The sequence below is a fragment of the Bufo bufo genome, chromosome 5 (assembly GCF_905171765.1).
Source record: "Bufo bufo chromosome 5, aBufBuf1.1, whole genome shotgun sequence".
Classification (NCBI taxonomy): domain Eukaryota; kingdom Metazoa; phylum Chordata; class Amphibia; order Anura; family Bufonidae; genus Bufo; species Bufo bufo.
The window spans coordinates 440,075,686-440,089,863 of record NC_053393.1 but is presented as its reverse complement, the minus strand read 5'-3'; the positions used below and the strand labels follow the sequence as shown (position 1 = coordinate 440,089,863).

At 42.3% G+C, this 14,178-nt stretch overlaps 1 protein-coding gene across 1 annotated transcript in view; it reads right to left on the bottom strand.

Annotated features, from left to right (window-relative positions):
- The window catches only part of COLQ (collagen like tail subunit of asymmetric acetylcholinesterase), a 116,787-nt gene extending 104,196 nt beyond the window's left edge, over positions 1-12,591 (bottom strand). Inside the window, exon 1 of the mRNA XM_040433564.1 lies at positions 12,300-12,591. Coding sequence (XP_040289498.1) covers positions 12,300-12,405 — 106 coding nt within the window. The 5' untranslated portion in view covers positions 12,406-12,591. The remainder of the gene's footprint in view (positions 1-12,299) is intronic.
- Positions 12,592-14,178: the final 1,587 nt, after the last annotated feature.

The window sequence follows — 14,178 nt, the reverse complement described above, 5'->3', positions numbered from 1 at the left end:
TTTTGGTGAGCTCGTGCAAATTGTAGCCTCTTTTTCCTATTTGTAGTGGAGATGAGTGGTACCCGGTGGGGTCTTCTGCTGTTGTAGCCCATCCGCCTCAAGGTTGTGCGTGTTGTGGCTTCACAAATGCTTTGCTGCATACCTCGGTTGTAACAAGTGGTTATTTCAGTCAACGTTGCTCTTCTATCAGCTTGAATCAGTCGGCCCATTCTCCTCTGACCTCTAGCATCCACAAGGCATTTTTGCCCACAGGACTGCCGCATACTGGATGTTTTTCCCTTTTCACACCATTCTTTGTAAACCCTAGAAATGGTTGTGCGTGAAAATCCCAGTAACTGAGCAGATTGTGAAATACTCAGACCGGCCCGTCTGGCACCAACAACCATGCCACGCTCAAAATTGCTTAAATCACCTTTCTTTCCCATTCTGACATTCAGTTTGGAGTTCAGGAGATTGTGTTGACCAGGACCATACCCCTAAATGCATTGAAGCAACTGCCATGTGATTGGTTGACTAGATAATCGCATTAATGAGAAATAGAACAGGTGTTCCTAATAATTCTTTAGCTGAGTGTATATAGGATGACATTGTGGACTGGATGGCTCACTCCTCATCTCAGTTTCTGTTACAGATGGATCTGGCTAGATTGGAGGCTTGGGCAGAGTAGTGACAGAGGAGGTTTAACACTGATAAATGTAAGGCTGTGCACATGGGAAGGAACAATACATGTCACCAGTACATACTAAATGGTAAAACACTGGATAACACTGACATGGAAAACGACTTAGGAATTTTAGAGGACAGCAAACTAAGCTGTAGAAACCAGTGTCAGGCAGCTGCTGCCAAGGCCAATAAGATAATAGGTTGCATCAAAAGGGGCATAGATGCCTGTGATGAGAACTTAGTCAAACTTACAAATCACTAGTCAGACCGGACATGAGGTACAGTATTGTGTACAATTCTGGGCTCCTGTGCACAAGAAAGACATAGCACAACTAGAGAGCGTTCAGCAACTAAAGTAATAACTGGAACGGGTAGACTACAGTCCCCAGAAAGATTATCAAAATTGGGGTTATTTAGTTTAGAAAAAAGACGACTGAGGGGAGATCTAATTAATATGTATAAATATATCAGGGGTCAGTACAGAGATCTCTCCCATCATCTATTTATCCCCAGGACTGTGACTGTGACGAGGGGACATCCTCTGCGTCTGGAGGAAAGAAGGTTTGTACACAAACATAGAAGAGGATTCTTTACGGTAAGAGCAGTGAGACTATGGAACTCTCTGCCTGAGGAGCTGGTGATGGTGAGTACAATAAAAGAGTTCAAGAGGGGCCTGGATGTATTTCTGGAGTATAATAATATTACAGGTTATAGTTACTACATTCCAGAAGGGTCTTTTATCCAGGGAGTTATTCTGATTGCCTGATTGGAGTCGGGAAGGAATGTTTTGCCCTAAAGTAAGGAAAATTGTCTTCTACCTCATGTTTTTTTTTGCCTTCCTCTGGATCAACTTGCAGGCTGGACGGATGCCGTTTATTAAACCTTACAGACTGACAGCTACCTCTGTATGCACACTTATAAACACAATGCTATCAATCACTGATAACACCTCTCTTCTATACCGATAGCTCTTCATAGGAGGTGGAAAAAGCAAATATATAAATGTACAGATGTAGCAGGGTTAGCACTCAAACTCAACTCAAATTTCTTAAATCATCTGTTATCTTGAAACAAAAGCCATTGAAAAGAAATTTAAGCTGTTTGCTTAGATTAGATAACACATCTCAGAAATCTAAGAAACCATGAGTGTTAACTCTACTACATCGGTATAAATTACAGGTTTTAAAAAAAAATTCCCACAAAACTATATATCAATCTGCTCGGTGTCTCCTGCTGTATAACATGCTGCTTGCAGATTGCATTGCATTTTGTGGTGACAAGCCCTCTTTAACTGTTTCAGCACCTCAAATGGACCAATAAAGCAGAATGCCAATTTGTATAAGGTTAAGTCTTATGTTTAATGAGTCTAATGTTTTTTTGTGGAGAGCTAGATCTTATCTCCAGAAGGAAACTGAGGCAGAGTCCTGCGCCTGAGATCAGCAGGCTTCTTTATACTACTGTAGAAGGGATGTCTTGCCATATCTAAGAAGTTACAGATAGAGGAATCAGCTGCAGGAACTCCACAGGAGACAGTCACAGTAAGAGGGACCCTTAATTGCCGACCATACACAATGAAGACAGAGCTCTTACCGGAAAATTCACTGGAATGATTATTGCAAGAAAATTCTATCCAGGGAAGTAAAGTAGCTTAGTCAGCATGACGTGCAGAAGTGAAGTGTAGCAGATAGTTAACGAGAACTTGACTGATATGCTTCACTTGACCATTGGATTGTGGATGGTAGGCAGGGGTAAAGTCTAGTTAGATGGCTTTCCAAAAGTCAGAAGTAAACTAGACACCTCAATCAGAAAGGATGTGCAAAGACAACCTATGTAACCAGAAAATGTGCTCCACAAACAGCTTGGACAGTTGGCTGGCAGATGGAGGACCAGCAATAGGAACGAATTAAGCCATCTTAAAGAATCAAATCGGCCACCACCAAGATTACTGTACATACAGAAGTGAAAGGCAGGTTGGTGACAAATATCCATGGAGATATGTTGCCATGGGACATCAGGCACTGGCGGGTTTTTGATTTGAAGACTTGTTCTAAGCAGAAGTAGGGTGCAACAAATTCTCAAATGTCTTTAGCTAAGATATGACACCAGTAATATCGAGTAATCAGATTTGCAGTTTTGCGAAGACCAGGATGACTGGCAATTTTGGAGTATTGTCCCCAGGTCAAGACCTGTTCTCTTTTGGCCAGAAGAACAAATGTCTTGCTAGGTGGAATGTCCTTTGAATGGACACGAGCTATGGAAAAAATGAGGACAGGGTCAATGATGTGCTGGGACTCCTCTGTATGATCATCTGGATCAAAATATTAGGAAAGAGCAATGGTTTAATATTTTTGCCATCTGGGAAAAAATGCAGGATGAAATTGAAGCATGCAAAGTAATGTCTCTTTGCTGCGGAGAAGGCCATAAAGAAGAATCCCCAGAAATGCATCTTGCCAGAGGAACTCAGCTCCTAAACAGGGTGTCCACCTCCAGAAGGAACTGTTTAGATACAACTGATAGAGAGGAGAAGGCTTGAGGGACTGGAATGCTGATTCAGGCTCAGGAGGCCATTCCTTGGCATTTATTCCCTTTCTAGTAAGGGCTGAAATAGGAGCAGTTAGTGTGGAAAAGTGTGTAATGACCTCTCTATAATAATTAGAGAAGCCAAGGAATTGTTGGATAGCAAACAGACCTGAAGGGTGCGGCCAGTCCAATATAGCAGACAGCTTTGCAGTCTCCATCGGTAAGTAAAGAGGTCTTTTCAAATTTAGCGCATGTCTGTTCTCCCTCAAGCGGTAGAGAACTGTGCATATGTATCTTCGGTGTGTAGATAGCTCAGGAGAGAAAATCAAAATGTCATCCAAGGAAACTACTAGACAGGTATGGAGGAGATCATGGAAAATATGATTAACAAATTCTTGAAAAACCGCAGGAGTATTACTTATACCAGAGGACATGATGAGATACTCTCCTCACATGCAGATTCCCTGAAGTGTTCTCTGAAATAAATATCCACACGGGAAGCCAGTATAATCAGGTTATCCAGGGTAGATGGGTCATCACAACCGGCCAGTTTATTTTTATGTGGCCTGACAGACCAAAAAGCTACTAAAAGAGCTTCATTGTAAAGGATCAGGGTACGGACCTGTATAGCATACTGGCTGACCATGAGGTGCAAAAGAGATGATGCTGCAGAAGTATGGCTAGTCTTTGAGGACCTTACGGAAGGTAGCCAGGAAATCTTGAATATTGCTTGTCAGACGGTTGCTTCATTTTTACAAAAGAGTGTCCCAGGCAAGTGATTCACCAGACAGGAGGGAGACCAGAAATGCTATCTTAGACAAGTCAATAGTAAACTGGTGATGAAGTACCTCAAAGTGTATGCTGCACTGGTTCGGGAATTCATAACACAACTTGGGATACCTGGAGGACATGGGAGATGCAAGATGGAGGCACCAGATATGATATGCAGATAATGTAGCAGTTGCTCCTGGAAGCCATGCTGAGTGGACATCTCTTATGTCTATATATCTCTGTTTATCTCAGGCAGGCCTATATAGGGTGAGTCAGCGAGTTCCATGGTCTGAACAAACTGCTACGGCAGTGGGTGTTGAACCACTGTGTCAACCAACCAGTTTGATTTAGGGATAAACCTAAGAGCGTTATCCTGGCAGTCTTCTGGCACTCACTCTTTAGCACCTGTACAGGAATATGAACTTCACTGCAGGGGAGCCACCAGACTGCTACCTCTTGAAGTAGTCCTAATGTGGCTGACAGCTGACCCACGGGGGTCAGAGACATGAGTGCTGAAAACCAAGGGATCAGGCAAAACTGACAGTCAATAACAGGCAAAAGTTAGGGCAGGCAGCGTTCATGCAAATATGTGAAACAGGTCCGAGGTCAGGGCTGGCAGCAGAGGATCACTAAGGTAAATAGGCACAGGTCGGGTTAGGTAGAGGTGGGTCAGAATGCAGTAAAGACGCAAAGGTCGGTACATGGGCAGAAAACAGGAACAAACTGCGACAGACAGGGTGGTTGGAGCAGTGCCTGAGCCCATCTGAAGTAGCAGGGCAGCAGTGGGCATGGAATGCCGACATAATAGAGAGATGCTCTTTGTACCCACTCGGCTTCATTTCTCCTTTGTTCTAGTGCTACAATTGTGTATTGAAAATGGGTTTTTCAAACTAAACATCTTTAAAGTGATGAAAACTCAGTAGGATACCAGACTGTCCGTAAAAAATGTAGAAATAAAAATGTGTACCTTATTACTGTCTCAGCGAATCTAGGGAGCAAAAAGCTTTTATAATGTGTACATAGATAAGACACACACACTGTGATAACCAATGTTTCATTTTTAACTGGAAGAATACTATGTTTTCCTCCAAACATTTATATAATTCTCTTTAATGCTGCCCATACCAACGGCAGTATAAAGTAGAGACAAATGAGTAGATTTCAGCGGTCTGTCATTTATAAGTTAAAAGTAAGTAGTTGCCGAGAACCAACATCACAATTATTGCAGACTGGAAAAGATTCATGACCACCTGAGAAGAGTCCTGGTTATTCATGAATTCCTGCTCTCCCGCTCACCTGCTGATGACTGACAGTCTTCTATCTAGTTTTCTAGAGAAAAAATGCAGGATGAAATTTCCCCAATAATTGTGATGTTTTTTCCTTCTCAAGTAGATTTGACTCGTTTCGAGGCCTGGGCTGCAATGATGATGCTGGTTCTCGGCAACCACTTACTTTTAGTTCATGAGTGACACACTGCTGAAATCAGCATTTCTGTCACTATTTTATGCTGCCCTCAGTGAGGTCAGCATAAAATTGATGACAGGTTCCCTTTAAGTTTAAAGATGTGCCAAATTTAGTGTGATGTTTAGCTAAATTTGATGCCAAATACAACAACACAGACAAGGAAAACTGATTTTAACTATTACCCTGATGATAAATTCCATGAAATGTTTTGTGCTGTTATATCCCCTGCAGTGTAATATAATAATAAACCATATTCCCAAATAAAACAGCTTACAGATCCCCTTGTACTGTTTGTAGATATTAGCGCTGTTCACTTAAAGGGGTTGTCTGGCTTCAGAGATGAACCCGGACATATCCCCTTCTTCCCCTACCCAGCCCCTCTCACATGAGCAGCTGCGATGCTCTCCCTTGTCCTGCTCTAAATCGCGCAGGGCAAGGGCTTTTTCTGGAGATCCAGTGACGCACCAAGCTCTCCATTGGTAAGCTAGGCAGAGGCTTCCGCCTAGCAGTGAGCCCAGTGCCGTCACTGACACTAATGGGCGGGCTTTAGCGCTGCCCTAGCCCGTAAAACTGCTAAGACAGCGCTAAAGCCCGCCCATCAGTGCCGGTTCCGTCACTGGCAACACTGCTAGATAGAAGCTCTGAACACAGACAACCCTTTAAAGTTAAAGGGGTTCTCCGGGCTACAAATACTGATGAGTGACGACCTATCCCTAGGATAGGTCATCAATATCAGATAGTTGTGGGCACCCCTGACCGATCAACTGTTTTGTTCTGTTGGGGTACCAGAAACTTTACAGTGTACACAGCTGGAGGCTGACAGGTCCGTACACTGTGTAGTGCCTGTGCTGGAGTACTGCATCTACTGCACCTATTCCATTCCATACGCGGTTAGTCTCTGATACTATGGCAGCCCAAAACAGCTGCTTGGTGGAGGTTCCAGGTGTCTGAGGATAGGTCATCGATATCTGTAGTCTGGAGAACCCCTCATGTTCGAAATATACCTTGTGAGTATTTCCCAACATATACCAATGTACGGCTGCAACAAATTACACAGTTTAGGTACATATTGGGAAATGTCAATAATAGGTGTACATTTTTTTAATGTACCTATGTATGGAATAGTGTAGTCTACTATGCTATTCCATAAGGCAACAAAATGTATACCAAAAAATACCAGGCCATCACACACCTGATGGCCACTCCTTTGGCCTTCATCGGGTAACCAGAACCCTATGGATACATTTGGAGTATATATGACAAATGTAGGCTTGTACTGTGTTGTGAACAGAGCCTAATCACTGTCTTTCTGGTTTATGTTGTTGTCACATCCTCCTGCTTTCTAGCTTTGTTTCTAATCTGTAAGGATTATAATGATTATTAATACTTGTTTAACAAACACAGAATCACTGCGCGGCGGCAGCTCCTGCAGATACCAATTATCTTGTTCTTCTGCAGCTAGCCCAATTTAACATCTGCAGTAGAAGAGGTCTGAAGAGCTGCCAAAACTGTAGAATGAACTTTAGGGCTCATGCACACGAACATGTAAACTTGCACTGCAAACAGCGGGTCCGCAAATTTACGGGCCCCGGACGTTTTTTTATGCACCTCATCACAGATGAGGACCCTTTCACTTGAATGGATCCGGAAGGTGTGACTATGGAGTGCTTCCGTGGGGTTTCTCTCATTGCCTCTGCACCCCAAAAAAGTAGAACATGTTTTATTTTTTTACGGTGTGGATGGATCACAAGTTGAATGGGTCAGCATCCGTCTGCAGAAACCGCTTGGATGTTGCCCGTGCATCGCTAATGCACGGAACAGACAGGCAAAGGCTGTGTGCATGAGCCCTTATACATATTTCTTCATATTACATGTCATTTTGTATATATAGATAACGCACAAGATGAATATCTTAGGAAATGCTAATGATAAACAGCAATCTCTTGTTACGGACGTACCAAGACATACGGACGTCCCGGCGACAGTGAGTGGCAGGAGATCTGGGAGACTGGCAACACGTGGTGCAATAGGCGTCTGTGTTGTTTCTGGTTATGGCCACACCCCTTGCCTCCAGGTGTTGCTAATGTGGTCATTTAACCTTCCTTATTTATGGTTGCTTCTCCCACAATGCTGTGCGGTTTATAGCTTCTGTGCCTGTGGATAGTTTGTGGTTGGATCTCGGCTGAGTTCCTGGTGCTTCCATAGCCCCTTTGAAGTTAAGTCTTTCCTTTCCCATTTGTATTTTGTTTTGGTTCTGTGTGTTGCATTTTCCTATTGTTTGTATTAGGTCTGAAGTTGACTCCTGTTCGTCCTTCCTTTTGGAGGAACAGGCAGTCTAGTCTTGTACCAGGGTCCTATAGGGCTAGACAGGACTCTAGGTATTCCTGCTTATGAACTCACCTACCTTTGGGGTCTGTTCATACTGATAGTGGATAGGAACAGAGTCAATATAGTAGGTGTCAGCAGGAACCACAGGGAATCTCATTTTATATATCTCCCCTTGTTAGTGCGAAAAGGGATTCCTCCAATGATACATGCAGTACTTTATGAGTCTCCTAAGCCTTTTTTGAAACAGACATTTATGTTGGAGCGATTCACAAAATATCAATATTTTTTTCTATATAACTGGTACAAGCCTCTGCATATTATTTAAATATAAATTTATTAAAAACTAGTTACTTTTGTAATTTACTTTGTGTTAAAAAAAATTCTCCAGTTGCGAGATTTTCTCCTTACTTCGTTTATAATTAATGATTAATCTGTATAGTAATGTGCATGTCCACCTACTGAGGTGGTCACCCATGCTCAGTTCCATCCTTCAAATGTGACCAGTCCTATCTACTGTTAGAAGTTGTTACAGGGCCATTCGCACAGCAGAATTTTGGCACGGATATTGCACCAAAATTTCATCGACTCCCATTGTTTTCAATAGAAGGCAGCAATGTAGTTTACAGGGCTATGGTTTAAAATCACATGACGAAGGGACATGTCCCTTTTTGCTATGGTGTCCGGACGGACGCTACTGCGGATGTCCGCTTGTAGATTAGCTCCATTCAATAGAGCTAAGCTGTGTTCGGGTCTGCAGCACTCAAGGTGAACAACCGCAGCTGAAGCCGCAGCAGTTTCTGCCACAGAGAACGTATCAGTTATCGAAAGCGTCAGATTCCACCGTGTAAATATAACCTTACAGGGAGAGAGCTGCAGCAGAAAGGACATACCCCTGAGCTGCCAGCATGAAGAGAGGAATTGGAGCAGTGAATGAGGGGAGCTCTGGATCCATGTGAAGTACAGGGCTGGTTCTAGCTTTGTTATAGAGATATTATGTAATATATGATGTCTGATTTTCCTTTTTTATATAATTCATAGCTATACAATTTTTATCTAGTCTGTATTTTATTAATGCATTGGTCAGAATAGTAGCTGAATGTTTTTATTTCTATCTTGCCCTAGACTAGAGACATTTTGAAGTTTCTAAGCTGTGTCCACCACTAAACCTGTGATGAGAAAGTGTGGCACCCTGCAGAGTGTCCACCTCTTTGGTTTTCTGGAGATTCCCTCCGCATTTTCACCCCTCTTTCAGGAGGCAGCCTGGAACTGCTTGCTTTTCAACAAATGCTCCTCTTTCTATCCCATCTGATGGCATATTTAGGTACATTTTGGGAACTTTAGAGAGCAACTCACTGCAGCACCCCTGAGTCCCCCTACACCCGATTCCAGCCCTGTGGCAGGTATGTGCCCTATGGAAATACTGTGACTGAACGTGGTACACACCACAACACTTCCGCAGAAAGACAGGTGACAATGACAGTCATGCATTCACCCATTCCCTACTGTGTTTGTTGCTTTCCAAGGGCATGAACTTTTATAAGGATTCCCTAAAAAATTCCTTTAAAGGCTATAAGCAATGGTATTTGTGCAGATTCCATAAGAACACACAACCTGGGTACACAGCTATGCCTGGTGGTGATAAAAAGTGGCTATGTTTATAGACATGTTAACTTTCGGCATATTTCTAGTTGGACTTTCTCAATCAGTACTTAATTGATAGATTAGGCTACTTTCACACTGTCGGGTGAACAGCCTGTCAGATCGGTCCTGCCGCTAGTCACCATGTGCCTCCGGACTGCCGCTCTGTCCCCATTGACTATAATGGGGGCGGAGTTCCGGCGGAAACCCGGCAGCGCACGGCGAGAGGCTGCCGGAATAAATGTCAGACATGTCGTAGTTTTATTCCGGCAGCCTGTCACTAGCGGCAAGACGGATCCGACATGCTGTTCATCCTCACACGTTAGAGAACATCCAATGCTCAATAGACTGTATTATAATATAATCATCCCCACCTACAATACAACTACTACAAACAACATCGTGAAAGGCAATCACTAAGTTTTAGCATTTTACAAACATAATTAACCAACTAAAGCCCAAATTCTCTTTGTAATGGAAGCCTTATTGGTGTGCCCTGGTGGTCGGTTTTACTGGAAGTGATGACTAAAAGCCTAGTAAAACCATAAACACACAGAACTGTTGTATTCCTATGAAATATAGAACAGAAAAAAATACTTTCTAGGAATATAGCTGAAAACACTAAGTTATTATCCAGGTATGACTCCAATAAAACAGAAATATTAAAGGAAACTGTCAGCATGAAATCTGCAGGCAGCAGGTTATAGAGCAGGAGGAGCTGAGCAGACTGATACTGTATATACCATAGATTTGTGGGAAAAGATTCAGTATAACTTGTAATTTATACATTTAAACCTCTGCTCTGTTACGCTTAGGAGTCACGTGGGTGGTGCCAGTCAGTGATTGACAGCTACATCTGCATGACTAAGCATACAGGGAAGGCTGTCAATCACTGAGTAGGACCGCCCACTTGACTCCTAAGCATAAAAAGAGCAGAGGTTTAAATGACTAGATTATAAATGATACTGAATTGTTTCCTACAATCTGCTCAGCTCCTCCTGCTCTATAAAATACTGCCTGCAGATTACACTGCATTTTCATGGCGACAGGCTCCCTGTAAATAGATATTGGTGCTTGGTAACAATTTGTTCCATCCATGACATGATATCTCATTGCTACAATCTAACGAGAAATGTCATCAGTAGCAGAATGAAGGCTGACACTGGGGGAATGAGACAACCTATAGTAAAGAATAACTAGATTATGGTAATAGACTAATACTTTGTGTTTTCAGATTTGTAATTTCATACAAAGAACCAGTCCATTAGGTGTAATTCATCAAACGATCTACGATAATCAAGACTTGATACCCCATCACTCTCCAGCCAATGGGGCTTGTTTTTTATTTTATTTTTCATATGGTCGTAGGGTGCATAAATTTACAAGTCGGCACAAATGGCTTTTACATGGCGTGATAAATGGGAAACTCCCAACGTATTTTAGACGCACGACACTTTATAGCCGGCACCAATATGACACAAAAACGCCTCATATCTTTCTTAAATTTGGCGTTGCTCTTCAGCTCCCCTTTTCTGTACATATTGCAAATCTGTCTAACCCATGTCATTAATTTGGCACACATTGTACTAGAATATGTGTAGTATTACGTGTGGTCCATCATCACAAATTTAACCCCAAACAAACTGTGGCCCTGATGATTCACAATAGGGAGGCTCATTTACACTGTGCACAAAGGAAAATCAAAGTCCATCAGTAAAATAGGATGCTGCCCCCCCCCCCCCCTCACTCTGATCATAGTGATCATTGCAACATGTATCAGCAGTTCTGATCAATCACTATCCCCAAGAGTTACTAATATGTGAAACACCCCCTAAGATCATGGACTGCGGTGCAAAGCGTCCTTACACCCACCTAAACCCACCCATTCATCTGATTAGGCCTTGCAGAAATCCATGTACCTGCTGCAGAAAGAACCCCGTCTGCATGTACATATGGGAAGGGTTTTTCAGATGCAGAAATTTCTGCAGTGAATCCGCTGGACTTCCAGTATAGAAGGGAATTAGCTTGTGCTCTTCTGTAATGTAATATATCATCCATTCTGACTGATGAATTACACTATTTTAATCCATGTCTTTTACTATGTATACCGATATAGATAAAAGATAGATAGATTAGATAGATAGATAGATAGATAGATAGATAGATAGATAGATAGATGAAAGAAAAAGCAGCACTCTTCAAAATTACAAAAGATGTAAAAAAAATTAAAAAAAATAAAAGAAATAATATTGACTGCACACACAAAAAAATAAAAACTTATATATATATATATATATATGATTTTTAAAAAAGAGGCAGCACTCCAATCCAACAGTGAAAAAAGTAGATGTTTTTTGGATGCACCAGCTTGGGAGAATAAAGAAAAATCCACTCTTTTCACTGTTGAATCGGAGTGCTGCCTATTTTTTTCATTATATATATATATATATATATATACACATTTTTTTTCTTTTATTTTTTGTGTGCAGTCAATATCATTTCAGTCCATTGCTATGAAATATGTTACAGTTGGATGAGTTTCCCACAGGGGTTTATCAGCCTTACATAATCCTTCCAATATGATAATCACTGCAGATAGGACACAGATGATATTCCGGAGAATACACTGTATATTACATGATATAACCCATCACAGATCTATGATCACCCCCCCCTGCATGGCTTATGATGACTGGTTTATAAAATGGGGGCACTTCTCATAAGCCTTATCAGAAATCGCCCCGGTCTAGGCTGCACTTCACTTTGTAATAGGTTTATTAATAGAGATAATTGTCCTTCCTGATCCTAATCTCTGGCTACCCCAGACCAAAATAGAAGTGAACATGCAGTGCACAGCATGGGGGTCAGGAGGGATGGCACATGCATAGAAAATAACAGAAAACTGCTCATTTTACCTGCAGGGATTGGGAAGACGCTGCTCATGAAGGAAGTCTGGGAGAGGATGAAGCAGAAGAACAGCTGGAAGTAAAATCCCATTGCCACGAGTCTGAGCACAGGCATGCTGGCAGGCTGAGGGGATGTGTGTGCACTGCAGTAGTGAGTGAGTGTGCCAGTGTGCACCCTGCTGCCTCCACCCAGTGGGTGGGTGGGTGTCTTGGTGCTGCCTGCTGTGTCTGCCACCTTCAGGGTGGCTGTGAGTGGGCGCCTCTGATGCTCCGGTCCAGCCTCCCTGTCAGTACATGTCAGTGTGACCCTCCTGTGTCCGTCCGCACGGAGGACGTTCTCAATGGCAGCCCCACAGCCTGCTGCTCTGCTGGTATATATATAACTCACACACGGCTGGGACGTATTTTTACCTCAGGAGCCATAAACCACGGCGTCACCGCCAAATCCCTGCCAGGAATGACCACTTACCTGCCCCATAGTAATACCCGCCAGGAAGGTGACCTTCATGTCCTCCACTGTCACTGTGCCCCCGGGAAGCAAAATGCTTCTCCACCTGGATAATAGGGCAATGCATTGTTTTTACACCAAATATACATATGTTGATTTGCTTTTTGCTTTCTATAGAACATATACCTGTTTTGTATTTTTTTTTTATTTTATTATTATTATTATTATTATTATTAGTATTATTATTAGTATTATTATTATTATTTCATTAATTTATGATTTGAAAAATACTGCAAAAAACGTAATTTTTTCTTTATAAATGTAATTTCTTTTCAGGACACTTTTTAACCATAACGATTAGAGATGAGCGAAGTATTCGAAAATTCCATTCAGCTGCTTCGCAGAATTTTACAAGAGAATTAGCTTTGTGACGAATTAGGCGAATTTCACGCCAGCGTTTTTGCTGGATCCGTCGTGGATCAGCAAAAACACTTCCGTCATAATAATACAACCGTCTGCGTCCGTTCTGAATGGATCCGGTTTTATTATCTCTAAAATAGCCAAGACGGATCTGGCGCTAAAAACCATTGTAAGTCAATGGTGGGCGGATCCGTTTTCTTTTGTGTCCGAGAAAACGGATCCGTCGCCATTGACTTACATTGTGAGTCATGACGGATCCGTCTTGCTCCACATCCCAGGATGCACTCAAAAACGCAGCTTGAAGCGTTTTTGTGTGCGTCACGGGAACGCAATGAAACGGAACGGAATGCATTCCGGTGCCGACGAATGGGGACAAAACGGAAGCGTTTTCCGGCGCTATTGAGATCCTATGACGGAAAGAGCCTTACTTCATCACAAAGCGCATTTCTTTGTAAGTAGCAGGTGCAATGACAGGGAGCGGTGATTGCGCCACCCCCCGTCATTGTACCCCTCAGATGCCTCGTTCATCGCTGATCGCGGCATCTGACATTAATATTAAAGTGTAAAATAAAATAAAAAATAAAAGAAAATCCTACTTACCTCATCCATTTGATTGTGAAGAGCCGGCCGCCGACATCTTGATTGAAGATCTAACGCAAAATCTCATGCAGCCCATGATGGCGTCATCATGTCGACTAGCGTGATGATGACAATACGTCACCGCCCACGGGATTTCAGGCGGGATCTTCAACCAAGATGGCGGTGGCCGGCTCTTCGCGATCAGATGGATGAGGTAAGTAGGATTTTTGTTATTTTTAACACCATTTCAGGGAAAATCGATTAGCTACCATGAAGCACGAGAAAATTTGGCTTTGAAGCAAATCAAATTTTCCCTGAAATTCCCTGAATTAGCTCAACACTAATAACGCTAATTATTTTAATATTTTTAATGCTATAAAGTCACTTTGATTTTATGAGCTTTCTGATATTTCACAATAATTAATGAACATTTTTATGTCT